The sequence below is a fragment of the Nicotiana sylvestris genome, chromosome 1 (genome assembly GCF_000393655.2).
Source record: "Nicotiana sylvestris chromosome 1, ASM39365v2, whole genome shotgun sequence".
Classification (NCBI taxonomy): Eukaryota; Viridiplantae; Streptophyta; class Magnoliopsida; order Solanales; family Solanaceae; genus Nicotiana; species Nicotiana sylvestris.
Window position 1 is genome coordinate 139,832,905 of NC_091057.1, and position 18,862 is coordinate 139,851,766.

At 37.8% G+C, this 18,862-nt stretch overlaps 2 protein-coding genes across 3 annotated transcripts; one reads left to right on the forward strand and one right to left on the reverse strand.

The window, feature by feature from the left end:
* Positions 1 to 1,318: 1,318 nt before the first annotated feature.
* LOC104238933 (uncharacterized) lies at positions 1,319 to 9,574 on the forward strand. 2 transcript variants are annotated; one of them, XM_009793450.2, is made up of 10 exons: positions 1,319 to 2,716; positions 3,582 to 3,816; positions 3,910 to 4,037; positions 4,127 to 4,195; positions 5,085 to 5,579; positions 5,690 to 5,758; positions 6,767 to 6,931; positions 7,798 to 8,014; positions 8,164 to 8,505; positions 8,893 to 9,574. In XM_009793450.2, exons 1-10 carry the CDS (start codon positions 1,466 to 1,468, stop codon positions 9,006 to 9,008), a joined length of 3,087 nt encoding a protein of 1,028 aa, XP_009791752.1. In that variant the 5' UTR covers positions 1,319 to 1,465; the 3' UTR covers positions 9,009 to 9,574. The 2 variants fall into 2 exon arrangements, with proteins under 2 accessions (XP_009791752.1, XP_009791751.1); XM_009793449.2 differs by having other exon boundaries at positions 1,320 to 2,716; positions 3,904 to 4,037.
* A 4,999-nt stretch (positions 9,575 to 14,573) lies between these two features.
* Positions 14,574 to 18,359, reverse strand: LOC104238935 (uncharacterized). The gene is made up of 7 exons (XM_070153982.1): positions 18,125 to 18,359; positions 17,259 to 17,973; positions 16,666 to 17,208; positions 15,831 to 16,134; positions 15,326 to 15,730; positions 15,057 to 15,247; positions 14,574 to 14,922 (listed from the first exon to the last, which is right to left on the reverse strand). Exons 1-7 carry the CDS (start codon positions 18,357 to 18,359, stop codon positions 14,574 to 14,576), a joined length of 2,742 nt encoding a protein of 913 aa, XP_070010083.1.
* Between the last annotated feature and the right edge of the window lie 503 nt (positions 18,360 to 18,862).

An 18,862-nucleotide genomic window follows, 5' to 3' on the forward strand; every position in this document is an offset into this window, starting at 1 on the left:
TCCGTCCAGTTAGCCTCTACATGGCTTTTACACTATCCACGACGGTGATGTCTTCGATGGCCTTGATTTTATCAGGATTGATCTCGATCTCTCCCCCCCCACTTCGACACCATAAAGCCCAGGAATTTGCCCGAACCAACCTCAAAAGCATATTTTTCGGGGTTGAGTTTCATGTTATATTTCCTCAAATCTCGAACGTATCCTGCAAATGAGCCAAATGGTCCTCTGCGCGCAGGAACTTAACTAGCATGATAAAAACAACTCTGAAGAACAATAGGTAAAATAGCAAGAGAATAATGTGCGTATATTTTCTTATCAGTGAACAGTGTTCTACAAATTAATGGGAACCCCATTTATATAGTAGGGGAATCCTAAATAAGGTACATTTCTAATTACAGTAGGAAATCATATTTAACAGTTGTCTAACAGCCGAAAACCAATCCATTCTGAAATTTACGCCGTGATCTCTGACCCATCACGGGTATCTCGCTCTTTCCGTTATTGAATCATAACAGTATCATCTCGAATCATGCCTTATTCTGACCTCGGTAAATGATACCGACCTCGACATTAAAAAGGAGCTTCGACCTCGAGCTCGACGTCCTGACCTCCCGACGTGGTATCACTTTTCCCCCGAAGAACGAAATCAGGTATATTTAAGAAGTGAAATTCAAAGTTCTTTATAAATAGGAGCATTAGTTTTATATTAAGGATCTATTTGAAAGCCATGTGTAGTTACCTAGTAACGTAATGGCTATGGTAGCAATTACGCACCGGATAATAATAACACACCCTGGTAATTGCACAATATAGTAATTATAATGACATATTTGTTTGTCACAACCTAGTTACAGTATAATTTCCACTGCCATATTTGATTGGACAAATATAATTACATAGTCAAATAAAAAAATTACATATGAATAAATTTTACTATATGACAAATGTATATGTAAATAATAAATATAAAAAATTAATTAACTAATAGGTATTTTAAATAAATATTATCCCATCAAATATATTATATAATTATAAATTAGTAAATAATATCATAAAAATAATCTATATCTTAAAAATAAATAATATTATTACTTAATTTAACTAATAAAAAATGTTAATAACGAATTTAATTTTTTCATCAATTCATGTGAACATAAGAAAGTTAGATATGAGCTTAAAAAGTATTTTTTATAATAAATATTAATACTAATAATTAAAAATACTAGTAAAAGAAAATTTTAAAAATTATATTAGCGTGTATAATATTAAATTGTGTAATTACATTTACTTTGCAAACATGCTCTAAGTAGGAAGGAGTTTAGCACGTGACCAAAGGAGCACTCGGGAATTAAAGCTAGTCGGAGTTGGGCGGTTTTGACCGCAAAATGGAACATAACAGCCTCGTACAGTCGGGGGGAGCAAGGTGACGCAAAACCGCCGCGCACCACCGCCCGCTGCGACAACTATGGCGGAAGACGACGATGACAGCTTCGGCGATTTCACCTTCGCATCTACCAATTACCTCAACACCCAGTTCACCCCACCACCCAAATCAATCAACCCCTCTGCTGAAGACGATGAATGGGGTGATTTCGTCGAACACCCTAGCGGATCTGAACCTTCCACAGCATCCTCCCTCACCCAATCCAAACCCTTCGACCCTTTTGGTAATAGTCCTTCCGTTTCTGAATCTGGGTGGGTAAAACCTTGTGGTGCTCTTCCGCTTTCATTATTCGGCGAAGCAGAAGAAGAAGATGATGACGTGGGTAAAGAGAAACAAAATCCTGCTGAAGCGAATACCAACACTAAAGTAAGAAATAACGGTTCTAATTCCAATTTGGGTTATGGATTTGATTCAGTTATTTCAAACTTATACAACCAAGATCACAACTTGAAATCACAAAATGGGTCACTTTCAAATTCCAATAAATTGGTAGGTTTGAATAGTGTTAAGTCGAATTCCAAAGATTCCGTTTTCCAGTTGAATGGGTTGGGTTTCGATCCCAATTCGGGTTCTCCTTGTGTTAGTAGAGTGCAGAGCTTGAACTACCTGGCTAGCTTGAATGAAGAGGTTCAACAGATCAATACAGGAAGTACAAATGTATCAAATTCAAATTTTTCTATGTTGAATCCGGACTTTGATTTGTCCAAGTCTAATCAGAATGGATTGGACAGAACTTTGAGTGTAGATGCTGTAACAAGCTTGAATGATCAGTATCTGCAGATCAAGACCAAAAGCACTGGGTTTGATTTCGAGTCGAATGCATTGAGTTCTTCAGCAAATTTCACAAGTTCTAGTTTTGGTGTGTGGACTCCGGTTTTCCATGTGTCCAAATCCAATCAGAATGGTTTGAATAGAACTTTGAGTCTGGATGGTCTCACAAATTTGAACGATCATCAGAGTCAGCAGATTAAGACTGAAAGTGGGGGGCTCGTTCCCAATTCAAATGGTTATAGTTCTTCTGTAAATGCACCACGTTCAACTTTAAGTGGATGGGACTTCGATTTTGGCGGATTTGGATCCGATGCTGGGAGGTCGATTTCTGCAGCTAGTCCGGATATTAGTGGGTTGAATTCAAACTTCAATGCTGTTGGCTCAAGTGAAAATTTGAATAATGCTCACAACAACAATGATGTCAACGATGATGATGATGATGATGGATGGGAGTTCAAGGATGCTTACTCAATGTCAACAATCAAAGATGGTAACAATAAGGTAAAGCCTGACATTTTTACCATCGATAATAGTTATGTTGTGCACTAGTGGAAAAACCTTCTCTGCACTGTTTTAAACTCATATTTTTTGAGTAAGGTAGTAATATTATAAATCATTAGCACAAAGGGAGTGCTTATAGTAGTAAAACCATTACAGACAGAGAGCAAAAGTAGTCTTGTAGTAGATCAATATAACGACACTAGGTTGTCTAAAATAGAAAATACATCATCTAAGAAGCCTTCTTTACACCAAAAGTGAAATAAAATTATATAATTCATCTTAATCTTATGTTCAGTGCTGATAGTGCCTTCGAAACACTGTTTTAAACTCATATTATGAACATGTAATATTGTAGTCATCCGCATCAATTTTGACGGTAGGGCAAGAATTCCAGGCGGTTTTGTTTACTTTTCAGGTTTCCCATCCTTCAATTTCTGGGTGGCAAGATGTAACTTTTGGTGGTCATTGCAGTTTCAGATCTGCTAGCTATGTATTTCACATTGTTCTAGTGGTATTTTTGGGTAATTTATTTTGTCCATTCACATGTTCATGCAATTTTATTATTTTGGTTACTTTTATTTATTTATTAACACTAAGTCTTGGGTTCTTTTTTTTTTTTTGTTAGAAGTTTTATCAGGGAAAGTGAACTCCTAATTTACTCTGAATGGCAAATTATTCAATATTGGGATGAAATGTGCCTGAATTTAGTAGAATGAACATAGAGGATTCATATAATGACTCCAGCTAATTTAAGATTGAGGAATAGTTGATTGATTTCTTGACTGGTTACATTTTTGTACTTATTTGCTAGTTTGTACGCATGAAGGTGTTTATGGTTCACTAATCTTGTTCTTTTTGTGTGAAGGCTACCTCAGAGGCGAAAGAATTGCAGCAAACTAATGCATCCTCTTTCGATTTTCATAATGGCTTGAATGGCTCAGTCGATTTGTTTGCAACATCTAATGGATCGGTAACAGCTGATTCTGAGGCACATCACGCTGGTGACTGGCAGGCATATTCCTATGGATTTGGCAATAGTCTAAATGGTTCAATCGATTTATTCGCCACGCCAAATGAACCAATTGATCTATTTGCAACATGTAATGGAATTTCTTCTGTTCACCCTGACAATATACTTGGATTTGATATTGAACCATCTATTGCATCTAAAAACGTTTACATTCCAGCATCAGATGGTAGAGGTGAACAAAAGGAGAGTAATGGTTCACTGGACCTTCATCCAATTGTTGGGAGTGCTGAAACCGATGAGGATTTTGGGGACTTTACGACGGCATTTTCAGATTCTGGATTGAAACCTGAGGTAATTTTATTTTGATATTTTTGTTATTGTATACCAATATTGGAGTTTTTCCCCTTATAGGCCATTCTTCTTTTTATCTTTTTGCGCAGGAAGAACGGAAGGTTAATGATGTTACTCATTATGAACTCCAAGCTTCTGAATCTGATGATAAAGACCAGGTCAATTGTTGACTTAATGGCACTCCTTTTGGTTAAGAAATTTCTATTTTTTTTTTGCTGGGGAAAAGATTAATTGCTTCTTCCTCTTTTTTCTCCTTTTATTTTCATATATTTTGTAAGGTTCGGTCAGCAATCTGGACTTTGTTGAAGATAGTCTGTGTTTAGTATTTACTCGTTTCTTTTGGCTCTACTCCCATGTTTTTCTTTTTTGTTTGCTAAACATTTTTGGACTTTGTTAAAGATAACTGTTCGTTCAGCATTTAGTTTATTCCATTTGCATCCTTTTCTCATTTTTTTCTTTTCAACCTAGCTTAACATTTGAACTTTGCTACAGTTTGTTCCTTCTACGTAGCATTTTGGTCGTGGTGAATGCTTTCTCCCTATCAATACATGGTATTTCTGTTTTACGTTAAATGTATAAGCAAGGTGCTAAAAGTTTGATATGAAGTTCCAATCTTCGTCACTTTGTCTTTTTCATTCCTACAACCATGGCGCCTGCATGTTTCTCTTGCAAAATTCTTCTTCCCTTGATCCATCTACGCTTGATTCTGCAGAGTATGAATAATAATTCTCTAAGTTTACTCTTGGCATGATTTGGGATGTGCGTGTGTATAATGGTTGGACTGTTCTTCTCTTTCTTTATAGAAATTTTTTTGTAGGTTTTTGGTCTGTTTTTATAGGTAGGAACATTTAATTAAATGAAATACATGTAAAGTAACTACTATATTCAGCCTCTTTATTCTCTTAAATTGCCACGTTTAGAGTTGAGAACTGCATCATCTACCAATATTGGTAGAGCTTTTCTTTTTTACATTTTGAACTTAGGTAAGTATAGTGTTTGGGCAACTTATTTCCAACCCTTCCTTACCTAATCTTGATTATTATCCAGGTGAAGGAGTCAAAGTTAGAGAATCATAAAGGGGCTCTTCCCCTATCAATATTTGGTGATGAAGAGCAGGAGATTGATGGTTCATCTAATATTGAAGATATTTTTGTCCCCCATAATGCTTCTTACTCGAAGAATGATAGAAGTCCAGATTCAAATATTTCCATTAATGATCTCATTTCAAATTTATATAGCCAAGCTGAACAAATCTCACCTAGTCACTCTGTTCAAGTGCCAAATAGCATTAGTGACAATCCACAAGATTCAGTCTCAAATTCAAATCTGGTGAATGGTGAGGATGACTTGGATGATGGTGAATGGGAGTTTAAGGAGGGCTCTTCTCCAATGAGAACGGATAACGATACTTCTCTTCTTACTTCTGAGGATCCACCAAAGAAAAGTTTTTCCAAACTCAATCTGGATAATTATTTGGATTTGTACTCTAAATTAAGGAAGGAGTTGTGCTGTCATGCTAAACGCCATCTCGATGAGCTTAAGGTCTGTGTGTTGCTAAATATATTTTGAATTGTCGTCAGTAGTTCCACATACAGAGAACCAGCTGAATTTATGTACTGGTGCATTGACTTGTTTATATTATATTCTTCCAGAGAGCTCAAAGCATTGATGGACTTCCAGTAGAGGAAGCAAAAATTTCAACTCTTAATAAGGAAATTGAGGTTTGTGCTCTTTTATCTATGTCATATATTACTGAATATTATGGACATTTGTTAATGAACAATATCCTCTTTTCTCTTCCCCTTCCAATTTGTGAGATTGCCAAGTTTTGTAGTGTAGAAGTCCTGCTACCATTACCCGAGGATCTAACTAGGTTTTGGGAAAATGTAGAACATGTTACTATGTCATGGAACTTCATATTTATAAAAGGAGGAAGTCTCCATAGATGAAACCTAGAATTTGTATGCAATGCACACTGTATTTCTGAGATTTAATGGAAACTTCTTGTGGAACTGACATATACAACCCCTACTGGGTGGGTGCACTTCCTTGGGTTCATACCTAATCATACTATTAGTAGTTGCCTTCCATTTAGCATAGCTGAGACTACCTTTTTCTGACAACTGTGAACTGTCACGTTGATTGTTCATGCTGCTTAAATCTCATTGCCTTATTCTGGCGTGCTTCTAATATAATAGAGCCTATTATTCCATTTTGGGAAGCGGACATTTGTTTAGCATGGGCCAAAGTGAAAACATGACATCCAATTTGAAATAAAGAGCGTTTGGTCTCCAAACTTCTGTCCCTCTTTGAGTTCTTTTCTTCATTCTGTGCTTTATCGAGATCCACACTTTTGTCCTCAAGGAGTTGAAAACAGGTGCTTCTCAATTAGGTCTGCTAGACCTGGTAATAAGAATCTTCTAAAAATAGGTGCTGCTCAATTCGGGGAACTCAAGGATAGGAGCTGGCTGCTCAGAGCTGTTCGGTTTCCAATAAATTATTTTAGGTTAAGGTCCTTGGGGAATCGTTTTCACCACCATCTCATGTTTTCATATGCCTCCTTGATTCACTAGGTTTCAGTGGCTCTCTGTTTCTAATAGTTTTGAGACCCAAATAAAAAACTATTAATAAGGTGTGAATTTGCCCTTTTTCTTTTATTTCCTCAATATGATGTGCAAAAAGTTCTTTCTCAATGCTTGATGTTATGTTTAATATATTTCATTTTATAGGAGGCTTGCAAGGATATTGACCTGGATAATGCTATGTGCAAGGATGGCCATTTGGAAGAACATTTACCTCAGAATGCTTGTATGAGTGCATTTATTGAGATTTTGCAGGAACCAGAATTTCAAATACTTGAATCAGACTACCACTTATCAAGGAGACTATCATTGGTATGTCATTTTCTCCATTTCCTAATGCTTAGGAAATTTTTAAACTGCTAATTTACTCCCTCCGATCCACAATAAGTGACCAATTTGCTTTTCTATTTTGGTCCAAAATAAGTGTCCATTTATATAATCAAGACAAAATTCAATTTGTTTTTGCAAAATTACCATTATGTACATATCCCTAAAAAAGTTTTCTTACTCCTCACATTAACTATTTAGTTAAGGGTAATTTAGTCATACTAGGTATTTTTGTATAGAATTTAGTATTTTCTTAATGGGCGTGCCAAAAGAAAATTGGTCACTTATTGTGGACTGGAGGGAGTAATTCCTAATTTACTTATCAATTAAGTAATTATGATGTTACTTACTAATAGAGTATTAAAAAAATTTCCATTTTAAAAAAAGAATCTTTAAGTTTTCTGAATATATCCAGCAAGTTTCTGAACTACATGGTATCCAGATTTGTAATTCTATTGAACTAGACTTCTTGATTTTTGAACCGAGATATCACAAACTTGGCTAACAATTTAATCAAAGTTGGGTAAGTCCCTTTTGTTGTCGTCGGACAAAAAATAATAGTTGTTTTGAGCTTGGGCATTTCATTGTAACAACGCGCAGCTTGACGCCCAGGCCTAATCAAGGCAATAATGTTAATGTACGGCTTTTTTTGGTTTGAATTTCAAACCAATACTGAATATTTTCTAACAAATCCACTCATCAAAGAAAAAATGTTTCGTATAAAATCCTATGTACTTAGTCATCCTTTTTGATATTGTGCTTGTATATTCATTTGTTATCATGAAACACAAGAAAGAAAGAAGAAATAAGCTTTGATTTGCTATACTTACATGTTATTTTCTGGTAATTAGGTGGAGAATGATTTGGAAACAACAGCGGATCTTGTAAGACATGCTACAATGATGCTAAAGATTTTGAGATCAGGATCTTTGGAGGAGCAATCAATTTATGTTTCAGTATGGTATAAAATGATCTCTGTTTGTGCCCAAGAGTTGCAACATGGCTCCTGTATATGGAAGAAGATATTGGAAATGAATGCTCAGAGTCATATATTATCTCTCCCCAGAGGTACGTTATCTGTATCTTATTGGTGCATGGCCCACAAAAATGGCTTAATGAAAAGTTTGTTGGCCCATAATAGGGAATTCCATGAAATTGTTTTGTAGGAAAGATTTGATTTCGTTGTTCCAGTATCTCATTTAATATTATAAATGCAGGAAGGGAATTCATCCGGGCCCTGGGTGAGATCTATCGGGTAACTTTAGTGCTTGAAGCATCTGTGAAACTTTGCAAACCTTGGATTTGGTTGAATTCTGCTCAGTGTACAAGTATTCATTCTGTGCTAGATGAATGTCACACTATGTGGTCCTCTTTGGGTCTTGGAGAAGCTGTGTCGAGTATGTTAGACTCTGCTTCTTCTGGAGATGGGAGATCTGTTGCTTCATTGCTGGACTCTATCAAGTTAATTCGTAGTCTTGATGCAGTTACCCTTCAAAAACATCTCTATGCTCAGAAAGAGGTGTGTAGGCTGTCGCTTCTAACTTTGGAAGTATTACCAGGTATATTAATTCTAAAAGATCATGATTTTCAGAGTGAATAATTACTGTACTTCTTACCGGTCTTGTGACAAAGCCATTGTTAGTAGCAGGAGCCACAGAGTCATGACAATGTGAATGTTCCTATTGTTGGAGATACATAACCAGATATTGAAACTTAATAAAGAAATGTTAAAAAAAAATTAGGTGTAGTCCTAGGCTGAAACTTGTGCAATAACTTTGTTCTCAATTGTTCTTTTGTTACTATGATTGGTGTGGTAGAATAAGAATATAGTAAAACTCATTGAACTGCTCGGTTCTGTCCTTCGGAATCAACCTTCACACATTGTGTATTATTCTCGCAAGTCTGCTAATTTCACTTTAAATTCTTTTACCCTTGCAATGAATCAGGGATGAAACTTATCGACTGGAATGGAGAGCATTACTTCCTCACACTTGCAAATCTGTGGGCAAATCTTATAAGCAGTGACCCTCCGGAGTTGCCACATTTAACTATTGGATGGTGAGAAAATATCTAAGGTTGGTATCAAATTTGTGAAGTGTCAAATCTGAGATGAGGTACTTGGATTAGCACCATGTCAACTGGAGATTGCTCTGCAGAGGCTGCAGTGAGGAATGTAGACTGCTTATTCTCCAGGGCTCTGGCCTTTGACTTAATTGGAAGAGTTTTGTGCACACAAAAGTATGCTCTCGGACAAAAAAAAGGCAGCTCTGAACATGGAGAATACTGAGAGGAATGTGCAGAAGCACAGCTTGTGGATCCTTTACAAACAGAGTAGAAAGATGCATTGTGACACGAATTACATCGATTTTGGTTTTGGCATTCTTTTCTCGCAAGATATGTTGTAAGCATAGTATCAGTAGGTCATTATTCCGATTTTTTCCCTTTTTCCTCAATTGGGGAAAGGGAGGAGGTGTGTGACCTTAGTCACAATTGCACCATTAAGTTGCATGTGTATAAGTTGTATGTATTTGGTGAAATCTTATGTTACATCCATAAAGATAAAAGTAGGATTGTAACTTGTAAGACAGAACACAGATTTCGATTCTTTTGCAGTGCCTGTTTGCATAATTTCTGATCTGCAGTGGTGAATTCCGAGGTGTAAAGTGTCAAATTAGAATGCATTTGTATTTGTTTGCTCTTTAAGTGAAGATATAAATTAGGTTTGAATCTCCATTTGAGGGGTAAGTCAAGGTGTGAACATCTTTTACCTCGCCCTTTATTCAGTTCTTGGATTTTGCCGAAAGTCAAAAATTTCGCCTCATTAGTGGTGCTAAATGTTCTATGCTCTTGCAAAAAATTTGTTGAAATATAACTCAAAGTAACAATATGGAACAAGGAAATAAAAGCGATTTAGTAAAACATGAACAAGAAATGGAGATAGAGAGAAGAAAGAGATTTTCTTCTTCAATTGTGTGTATTTTTCTGTCTATTACAAGACCTTTATATATGCATGAAAAGTGAAGAAAATATGTCATGAAATATGTCATTGAACATAGAAAATATGTCATTGAATATGTCATTAAACATTTGAGATGAAGATCATGGAGGAAGAGTAGACATCCACCTAATATGATATTTATCATAATACTCCCCCTTGGATGTCCATAGATAATGTGCCTCGTTAAAACCTTACTAAAAAAAACCCTGTGGGAAAAAAAATCCTAATGAAGGAAAAAGAGTACACATATTTAGAAATACGCATTTTGGTTGCCTCGTTAAAAACCTTGCAAGGAAAACCCAGTGGGACAAAACCTTGTAAGGGAAAAAGAGTATAACGCGTATTAACTCCCCTTGATGAGAGCATCAATTCACATCCTTGATCATTCACATCCTAATCTTGTACACTAGTTTCTTGAAGGTTGACGTCAGTAGAGATTTGGTAAACAAATCAGCCATATTATCACTTGAACGAATCTGTTGCACATTGATATCGCCATTCTTTTGAAGATCATAAAAAATAACTTTGGTGAAATGTGCTTTGTCCTAGCTCCTTTTATGAATCCTCCCTTCAATTTGGGCTATGCATGCTATATTATCTTCATACAAAATTGTGGGTAGTTTGTAACACTTCAAATCATATTTGTCTCGAATAATATATATTATAGACCTCAACCATATACATTCTCAACTTTCTTCATGAATAACAATTATCTTAGCATGATTAGATAAAGTAGCCACGATTGATTGCTTAGTCGATCGCCAAGATATGACAGTGCCTCCGTATGTAAACATATAACATGTTTGAGATCAAGCCTTGTGTGTGTCAGATAAATACCCCGCATCGGTATAACCAACAAGACCGGGATTGCAATCATTGCCATAAAATAAGCTCACATCGGTAGTCCCTTTTAGATAACGCAATATATGTTTGATTTCATTCCAATGTCTCCTTGTAGGAGCAGAGCTATATCTTGCTAAGACATTAACTGAAAAAGTTATGTCACGCCTTGTAGTGTTAGTATTGCTCCCAAACGCACACGCAAGTATACGTGGTCGATAAGTAATATAATGATAAGTTGAGTGCCGAACCCACAGAGACTTGTGTAAACTACTCACTAAATCGCTAAAATTGTTATTCAATCCAGCTAAAATTAAAGTCCAATAATATGATTATATTATACTACAATTCTAACTAATAACTAAATTATCAAGTAACGAGTTGATTGTTGTGTATTTAGTAGAGACAAATATTCCAGGGTTGTGATCGATTCACCATTCGTATTGTGTTCTAATTAACTCTGCCTTTCATATAATTCACTCATGGTTGCTAATTAATCGATAAATGCTCTCATAGCCTTCTCCCGAAGTACTACTCACCTATTCTCAATAGATTAACGCCTATATTCCCATGAAATCAATCTATTAAGAACGCATTAAAATCACGATATTTAATTAATCACGGTGACTAGGTATATTCCTATCCTAACCACAAATCCGCTCCCCCTAAGGGTTAAGATCATGCTCTCTTCAATTCTTCTCTAATCTAAACACGGCTTTCCCAAGCATAGCATAGATAGTAAATAGAACCTAATTGTTGGCCAGACAATTAAGCAATTAAACCAGAATTGAAGAAACAACCATATATTGGCAAATTATAATCAAGGCCAAGTCAACGTTAAACAACAATATTCATGGCTAAATCACAACCCCAGAACAATGGGTGTTTAGCCACTCATGATGAAATCAAACAATTGCATAAGTTTTGAATAATTGAAAATACTAGAAAAGATGAAGAAATCTGAGATGTTCTTATGTGTATTTTTGCTCCAAATTGCGTCTCTCCAGGCTAAGCTCCGTCAAAAGTCCTCAAAATAACGTTTTTATATGTATTTATACCAAGTAGGGTTGGGTCCAGATGAAAACACCTTCTTCCGCGTGAAATAAGATTCTGGCTCTGTGAAATTTGTTCAGCCGCGCCGCACCATGCGGCACGCTAATGGAAATTATCAGCAGCCTCAACTTTTCGCATCAGGCAGCATTTTACAATGTTGCGCCGCATCCTACGGCGTCCTATGCGGCGCAGTAATGAGAATTTGCAAAAATTCAAAACATGAAAGTTGTATCCCTTTTGAATAGCTTTCCAACGATATATTGTGGAGTCCAAACAGAGTCCTGAGCGAAAAGTTATGTGCATTTTACTAGACAATGCATCGTATGCCAGCTCGATTCTTCGTTTCATTCTTAACTATCATCCGTTGACCCCCGAACATGATCCCGACTTGATTCCTTGGGCTTTTACTCAGACTTCAAAGCTCCAAATCACTTGAATTCATTCCATAATGCCTACATAGATCGGAATCACTCCTACAAGGTATAAAACACATATTTAGTGCAAAATACTAGCGATTAAAGCTCAAACTCAATTAAAGTACAGTAACTTAGAGTGTAATAAGCGACTAAAATACACAATTATAGCCTATCATCAACACCCCACACTTAAACCATTACTCGTCCTCGAGCAATTAAACTGCACTTTATATAGACACAACCTTTTTAGATAGCTCTCCTAACTCATCATACCAAGAATATTTAAAATAGACTGAGCACAAGAGCGTAACATCTTCACTTCAAGATTTGACTCACAAGTACCATGCAATATTCACAACTCACTCACTTACTCTAACATAGAGGTCAATGACATTACCTTTCCTTCATGAATCAAGTGCCCTCACACAACAAAAGAGAGTAGTTCCACACAATAAAATTTAAGAACATTTAGGAACTCAAGATAGAAAGAATTCACTCACTCTCAGAAATAACATTCATATGCCACAAAAGATGCACCATAAGCTTGCCCATAGTGTACTACTCTACTAATTGAGCTCATTCAGTCTAAGATCAAGTATGACTTTATTTGGCTGCAATGTAGGCTGCGGGACGGGGTAGGATATATTTAGATATATGAGTGGCTACACCTCCCTAAGCACTCTAATACATATACTTTACCATTGAAAACCCCACACTTCTGTCAAACCATGACTCCACCTTCACGTCAATATACATCAACTCCCAAATTATTTAAGCACAAGTATATCACTAGCCACCACCATCTAGAATTATTTTTCACAACAATACAACTATTTTTTTTCTTTTCAATTCATGTGGCTCTTACTTTTTCAAATCAGTGCACATTTCTCCTTATTTTATTTGTTCCACTCAAAAGCCAAACCAACTAACCCACACTTTAACTTATACAAAATTCATAACAATTCAAATGCTTGTGAGAGGTGAAAAGGTTCAAATAGATGGTTAATTCAAACGAATGGGTAAGGCTTGTAATGTGGTTGCCAAAGAAACAGGATTACAGGCTCAAAGGGGTTAACTATGATACATAACAATTAGACGGGTAACATATTTATATGGCTCAACAAAGAAACGCCTATATCACTTCCAAGACTGAACAAAACTACCATTTCGTTTGTAAACACACGGGGCAAGTTCTAGACATCAAAAGTAATGCACGGAATAACACAAAACCTTACACATATATGGCACATAACTCACTCAGGATTGGACTCATCAAGACACTATAGTCAAAGAAGTTAAGCAACGTCACGATCATAATATTTAAGGTACTAATATAAGAGTCGAAAACTGAGCCTAAGCGTCACAACTAAAGCACTCACTATTCTCAAGGCATGACAAGGTTAAAAGAGATTGATTCAATTCAAAACATAACACAAGACTTCCTATTTCTAAAAAATAAAAAATTAACTATATCCGGTTCAAACAAAACCCTTGAAAAAGAACCACGACACAAAGAAAAACCAAGGGAAAATTGCTACACTACTTACAAAGAAAATCTTTTTCTTCTTTTTCTTTAGACTTAAATCCCTTAAGAAAACTGTCTAGGAGATCCATCTTCGGGAAAAGTCCAATTTTCTATTTTTTTTTTCTAGCTACTAAAATGCTACGCAATTCTCCCACCCTACACTTAAAAGAGTGCAGTGTCCTCAATGCACAAATAAAGCAAAACAATAACAAGGGTGGACAAGAAACTCCCTGAAAGGCCAAAGGCCAAAGCAATAGCGGCTCACGAGTACTCAGACTTCCCCCAGGCATAGTCCCTCGTGTGGGAACCCCACACTTAGTCCTCAACCTCTAACTCGCTTTTGCCCTCTTCCAATGACTTTGCCTCATATATTTATAATCCTACAAAATAAAAACAAATACTACAACCATAATAAGAACAAAAAAAAATAATAATAAAAGGAATCAGTAAAGATGGGTTGCCTCCCAACAAGCGCCTAATTTAATGTCACGGCACGACACAGAGTCTCGCCTACTCATCAGCGAGTACAACCTTGGTCTTCTCACGATTAATCATTCCTCCCCAATAATGCTTGACTCTATGACCATTCACCAAGAATTTCCTCTTACCATTTAAAGCTCGCAGCTCGATTGCACCATAAGGCGTGACTCTCACCACCTCAAACGGACCTGACCATCTCGATTTTAGCTTTCCAGGGAATAGACATAGCCTAGAATTGAATAATAATACCTGTTGGCCTGGCTCAAAGTGACGCGGCTTGATATGCTTGTCATGCCATCTTTTTGTCTTTTCTTTTTATAGCTTAGCATTTTCATAAGAGTGCAGTCTGAACTCATCTAACTCATTCAACTGCATAAGTCTTTTCTCGCCTGCGGCCTCAAGGTCCATGTTCAGCTTCGTAATGGCCCAGTATGCCTTGTGTTCCAGTTCAACGGGTAAGTGACATGCCTTCCCATAAACCAGCTTATAAGGAGACGCTCCAATTGGCGTTTTGTATGTAGTCCTATACGCCCATAAGGCATCATCCAACTTTGCAGCCCAATCCTTCCTATTCACATTTACCGTCTTTTCTAATATTTGCTTTATTTCTCTATTTGACACCTCAGCTTGCCCACTGGTTTGAGGATGATATGCTGTAGCAACTCTGTGGCGAACTCCATATTTAGCTAGAAGGTTATTCAGCAATCGATTGCAAAAATGAGTCCCTTCATCACTAATTAAGGCACGTGGATTCCCAAATATCGAGAATATGTTCTTTTTCACAAAGCCGCTACCAACATGGCATCATTCGTTGGCAAAGCAATTGCCTCCATCCATTTTGACACGTAGTCAACTGCTAGCAAAATGTATTTGTTTCCTCTGGACGGTGAAAATGGCCCCATAAAATCTATCTCCCACACATAAAAAAGCTCAACTTCTAGAATGTTATTTAAAGGCATCTCATGCCTCCTTGTGATTGTTCCCGTACTCTAACATTGGTCACACTTCTTAACGAATGCATGGGCATACTTGAATAAAGTCGGCCAAAAGAGACCGGATTGTAGCACCTTTGCAGGTGTTCTATCTCCTCCATGATGGCCCCTATAAGGTGATGCGTGACAATCATACAACACTAATTCCACCTCTTTTTCAGGAATGCATCTCCTCATCAATTGATCAGCACATTGCTTGTACAAATAGGTCTCATCCCAGTAGTAAAAGTTCACATCATGTAAAAACCTCTTTCTTGCTTCAGATTCAATTTTAGGAGGAAGTACCCTACTCACAAGATAATTCACATAGTCTGTGTACCATGGAGGAGTGTCTTGGGTTATAACAAAAAGTTGCTCATCAGGAAATACTTCTTTAATTTGGCCACCCTTCTCCACGTGATCATGATTTTCCAACCTTGATAGATGGTCAAATACTTGGTTCTTTGTCCCCTTTCGATCTCGTATTTCTACATCAAACTCCTGCAGCAATAAAACCCAGCGCATCAATCTAGCCTTAGATTTTTTTTTTTGTAAACAAATACCTGATTGCTGCATGATCGGTATGGACTTTCGTTCCCACCAAGTATGCCCGAAATTTCTCAAAGGCCCACACAACAGCTAATAACTCATTCTCAGTGGTGGTGTAATTCAGCTGGGCATCATCAAGACTCTTACTCGCATAGTAGATGGAATAAAACACCTTGTCCTTCCTTTGGCCTAGCACTGCCCCAATAGCAAAGTCACTCGCATCACACATAAGTTCAAATGGTAAGGACCAATCAGGTGCCACAATAATGAAAGCAGTTACCAACTTCTTTTTAAGTTCTTCAAATGCCTTGAGGCAAGCATCATCAAAGTTTAAAGTTACATCTTTTTCAACCAGCCTGCACAAAGGAGTAGCAATTTTCGAAAAATCTTTAATAAAGCACCGATAGAAACCCGCGTGTCCCAAGAAACTCCGAACACCCTTCACTGAAATAGGTGAAGGTAATTTTTCAACCGCCTCCACCTTCGCTTTATCAACTTCAATGCCGCTCCTAGATACTCTGTGACCCAACACGATGCATTCTTATACCATAAAATGGCACTTTTCCCAATTCAGTACCAGATTTGTTTCTTCACAACGGGCTAGCACCTTGCTCAAATTCCTCAAGCAATCATCATAAGAAGACCCCAAAACTAAAAAATCATCCATAAACACTTCCACGAATTTTTCCACCATGTCGGTGAAAATAGCCATCATGCACCTCTGGAAAGTGGCTGGTGCATTACAAAGTCCAAACGACATTCGCTTGAAGGCAAAAGTGCCATAAGGACAAGTAAAAGTAGTCTTCTACTGATCCTCTAGGCATATGACAATCTGATTGTATCCTGAATAACCATCAAGGAAGCAGTAATATTCATTCCCGGCTAACCTGTCTAGCATTTGGTCGATGAATGGAAGTGGGAAGTGGTCCTTGCGAGTTGCCTTGTTGAGCCTTCTATAATCAATGCAGACTCTCCATCCCGTAACAGTGCGAGTAGGGATTAGCTCATTCTTCTCGTTCTCAACTACAGTCATTCCTCCCTTTTTGGGCACACATCGAACTAGGCTTACCCAGTTGCTATCAGAAATAGGAAAAATGATACCTGCATCGAGCAACTTGATTACTTCCTTTTTCACCACCTCTTTCATAATGGAGTTTAATCTTCTTTGTTGCTCCACACTGGGGCGGTGTCCGTCCTCTAAAAAGATTTTATGCATGCAAAATGATGGACTAATACCCTTGATGTCAGCTATAGTCCACCCAATGGCCTTTTTATACTCACAGAGTACTCTGAGCAATTTTTCTTCTTGAGTGCTGGTCAAGCTGGACGAAATAATCACGGGCAATGTCTCAGAGTTCCCCAAATAAGTATAGCGCAGATGCGCTGGAAGTGTCTTGAGTTCTAGTTTCGGAGCTTCTTCAATAGATGGCCTGGAAAGGTTAGAGTAACAGGCCTATCCAACTCTTCAAATTTTCTAAACCCATGCACATAACTGCAGGACATATCCAGTACTTGCTCAATTTCTCCTATCATTTCATCTTTACTATTTTCTACATCCCCAATCAATACTCGTTCAACAGGATCTACAGGGATCATATAGGGCCCTAATGATATGGCATCACTCTCCACCACAGAGATCATGGATAACTCTTCATAGTGGGCTGGTAACTTGAGTGCTCTATAAACATTGAAGACCTCCACTCGATCACCCACTCTCATTATCATCTTTCCTTCGCAAACATCAATAATAGCTCGGCCCGTGGCTAGGAATGGATGCCCCAAAATAAATGGGACTTCCTGATCGGGCTCGTAGTCCAGGATAATGTAGTCAGCAGGGAATATGAAAGAACCCACTTGAACTAACACATCTTCAATCACTCCCTCAGGATGAGCAAGGGAGCGATCAGCTAACTGTAAGATAACTGTTGTTGGGCGTGGCTCACCCAACCCCAACTGTCTGAACACAGATAGCGGTATCAAGTTGATGCTCGCTCCAAGATCACATAAAGCTCGCCCAACAACATGTTTATCAATCGAGATTTGGATAGTGAAACTACTTGGATCCTTCAATTTCTGAGGTAACTTGCCTTGAATTCTGGAACTGCACTCCTCAATGAGTGCCACAGTCTCGAACTCGGTTAGCCTCCTTTTATTTGCCACAATGTCCTTGATGTACTTTGCATATTTGGGTACTTCTTGTAAGATGTCAACCAATTGAATATTGATTTGCACTTGCTTCAAGATATCAAGAAACCTTTTATATGCGGCATTGTCTCTTAATTTCTGCAATCTTTAAGGGAATGGAGGTGGTGGCCTTGCAACCAATTGTGGGGGTTGCTCAGCCACCGCCTCTCCAGGCTCCAGCTGGCTTCTCTGGCTCCTCAGCTTTCTCTGATGTTGATTCTATAGTGGTTGGCCTCTCATTAAAAGTCATCTGTTTCCTCTTTTTAGACTGAACTTCTTCTAGTTGTCTCCCATTCCTCAACGACACGGCATTAAGGGCCGCCCTAGGATTTGCTTCAGTGTCACTTGGACGAGCTCCAGCTGGTCTAGTGTTTTGAGCACTAGCAAGCTGTCCCATTTGACGCTCCAAATTTCTCACTGTTGTGGCGAGGTCTTGCTATTCAGCCATCATTTTTTTAAACATTTCTTCAAGGTGACTTGTAGGACTCGCTTGTTGTTCAACCTGAGGTGGTCTATATTGCTGTTGAGGTGCTTGAGGCCTGTATTGATTCTGAGTGCCCTGGTTTCCACCCCAAGAGAAGTTTAGGTGGTTCCTCCAGTTGGGATTGTAAGTGTTCCCATATTGGTTTGTTTGGCCCCTATTTGAATTACCCACAAAGTAGACAGACTCTGGGTTTGCGGGGCACTTGTCACTCGTGTGCCCTTCTCCACATATTTCACAAAAAGCTTGAACCTGTTGTGCCTGTTGCTTGTTGATACTCAAGTTCATCTAGTTGACTTAATTGGTCAGTGTAGAAATCTGTGCTGATAATGCTGAGATGACATCTAACTCAAGAACCCCTGCAGACTTTTGCACTGTGTGTCGGCCCATCTCTCCTTGCCAATTCGGATTGCTCTTGG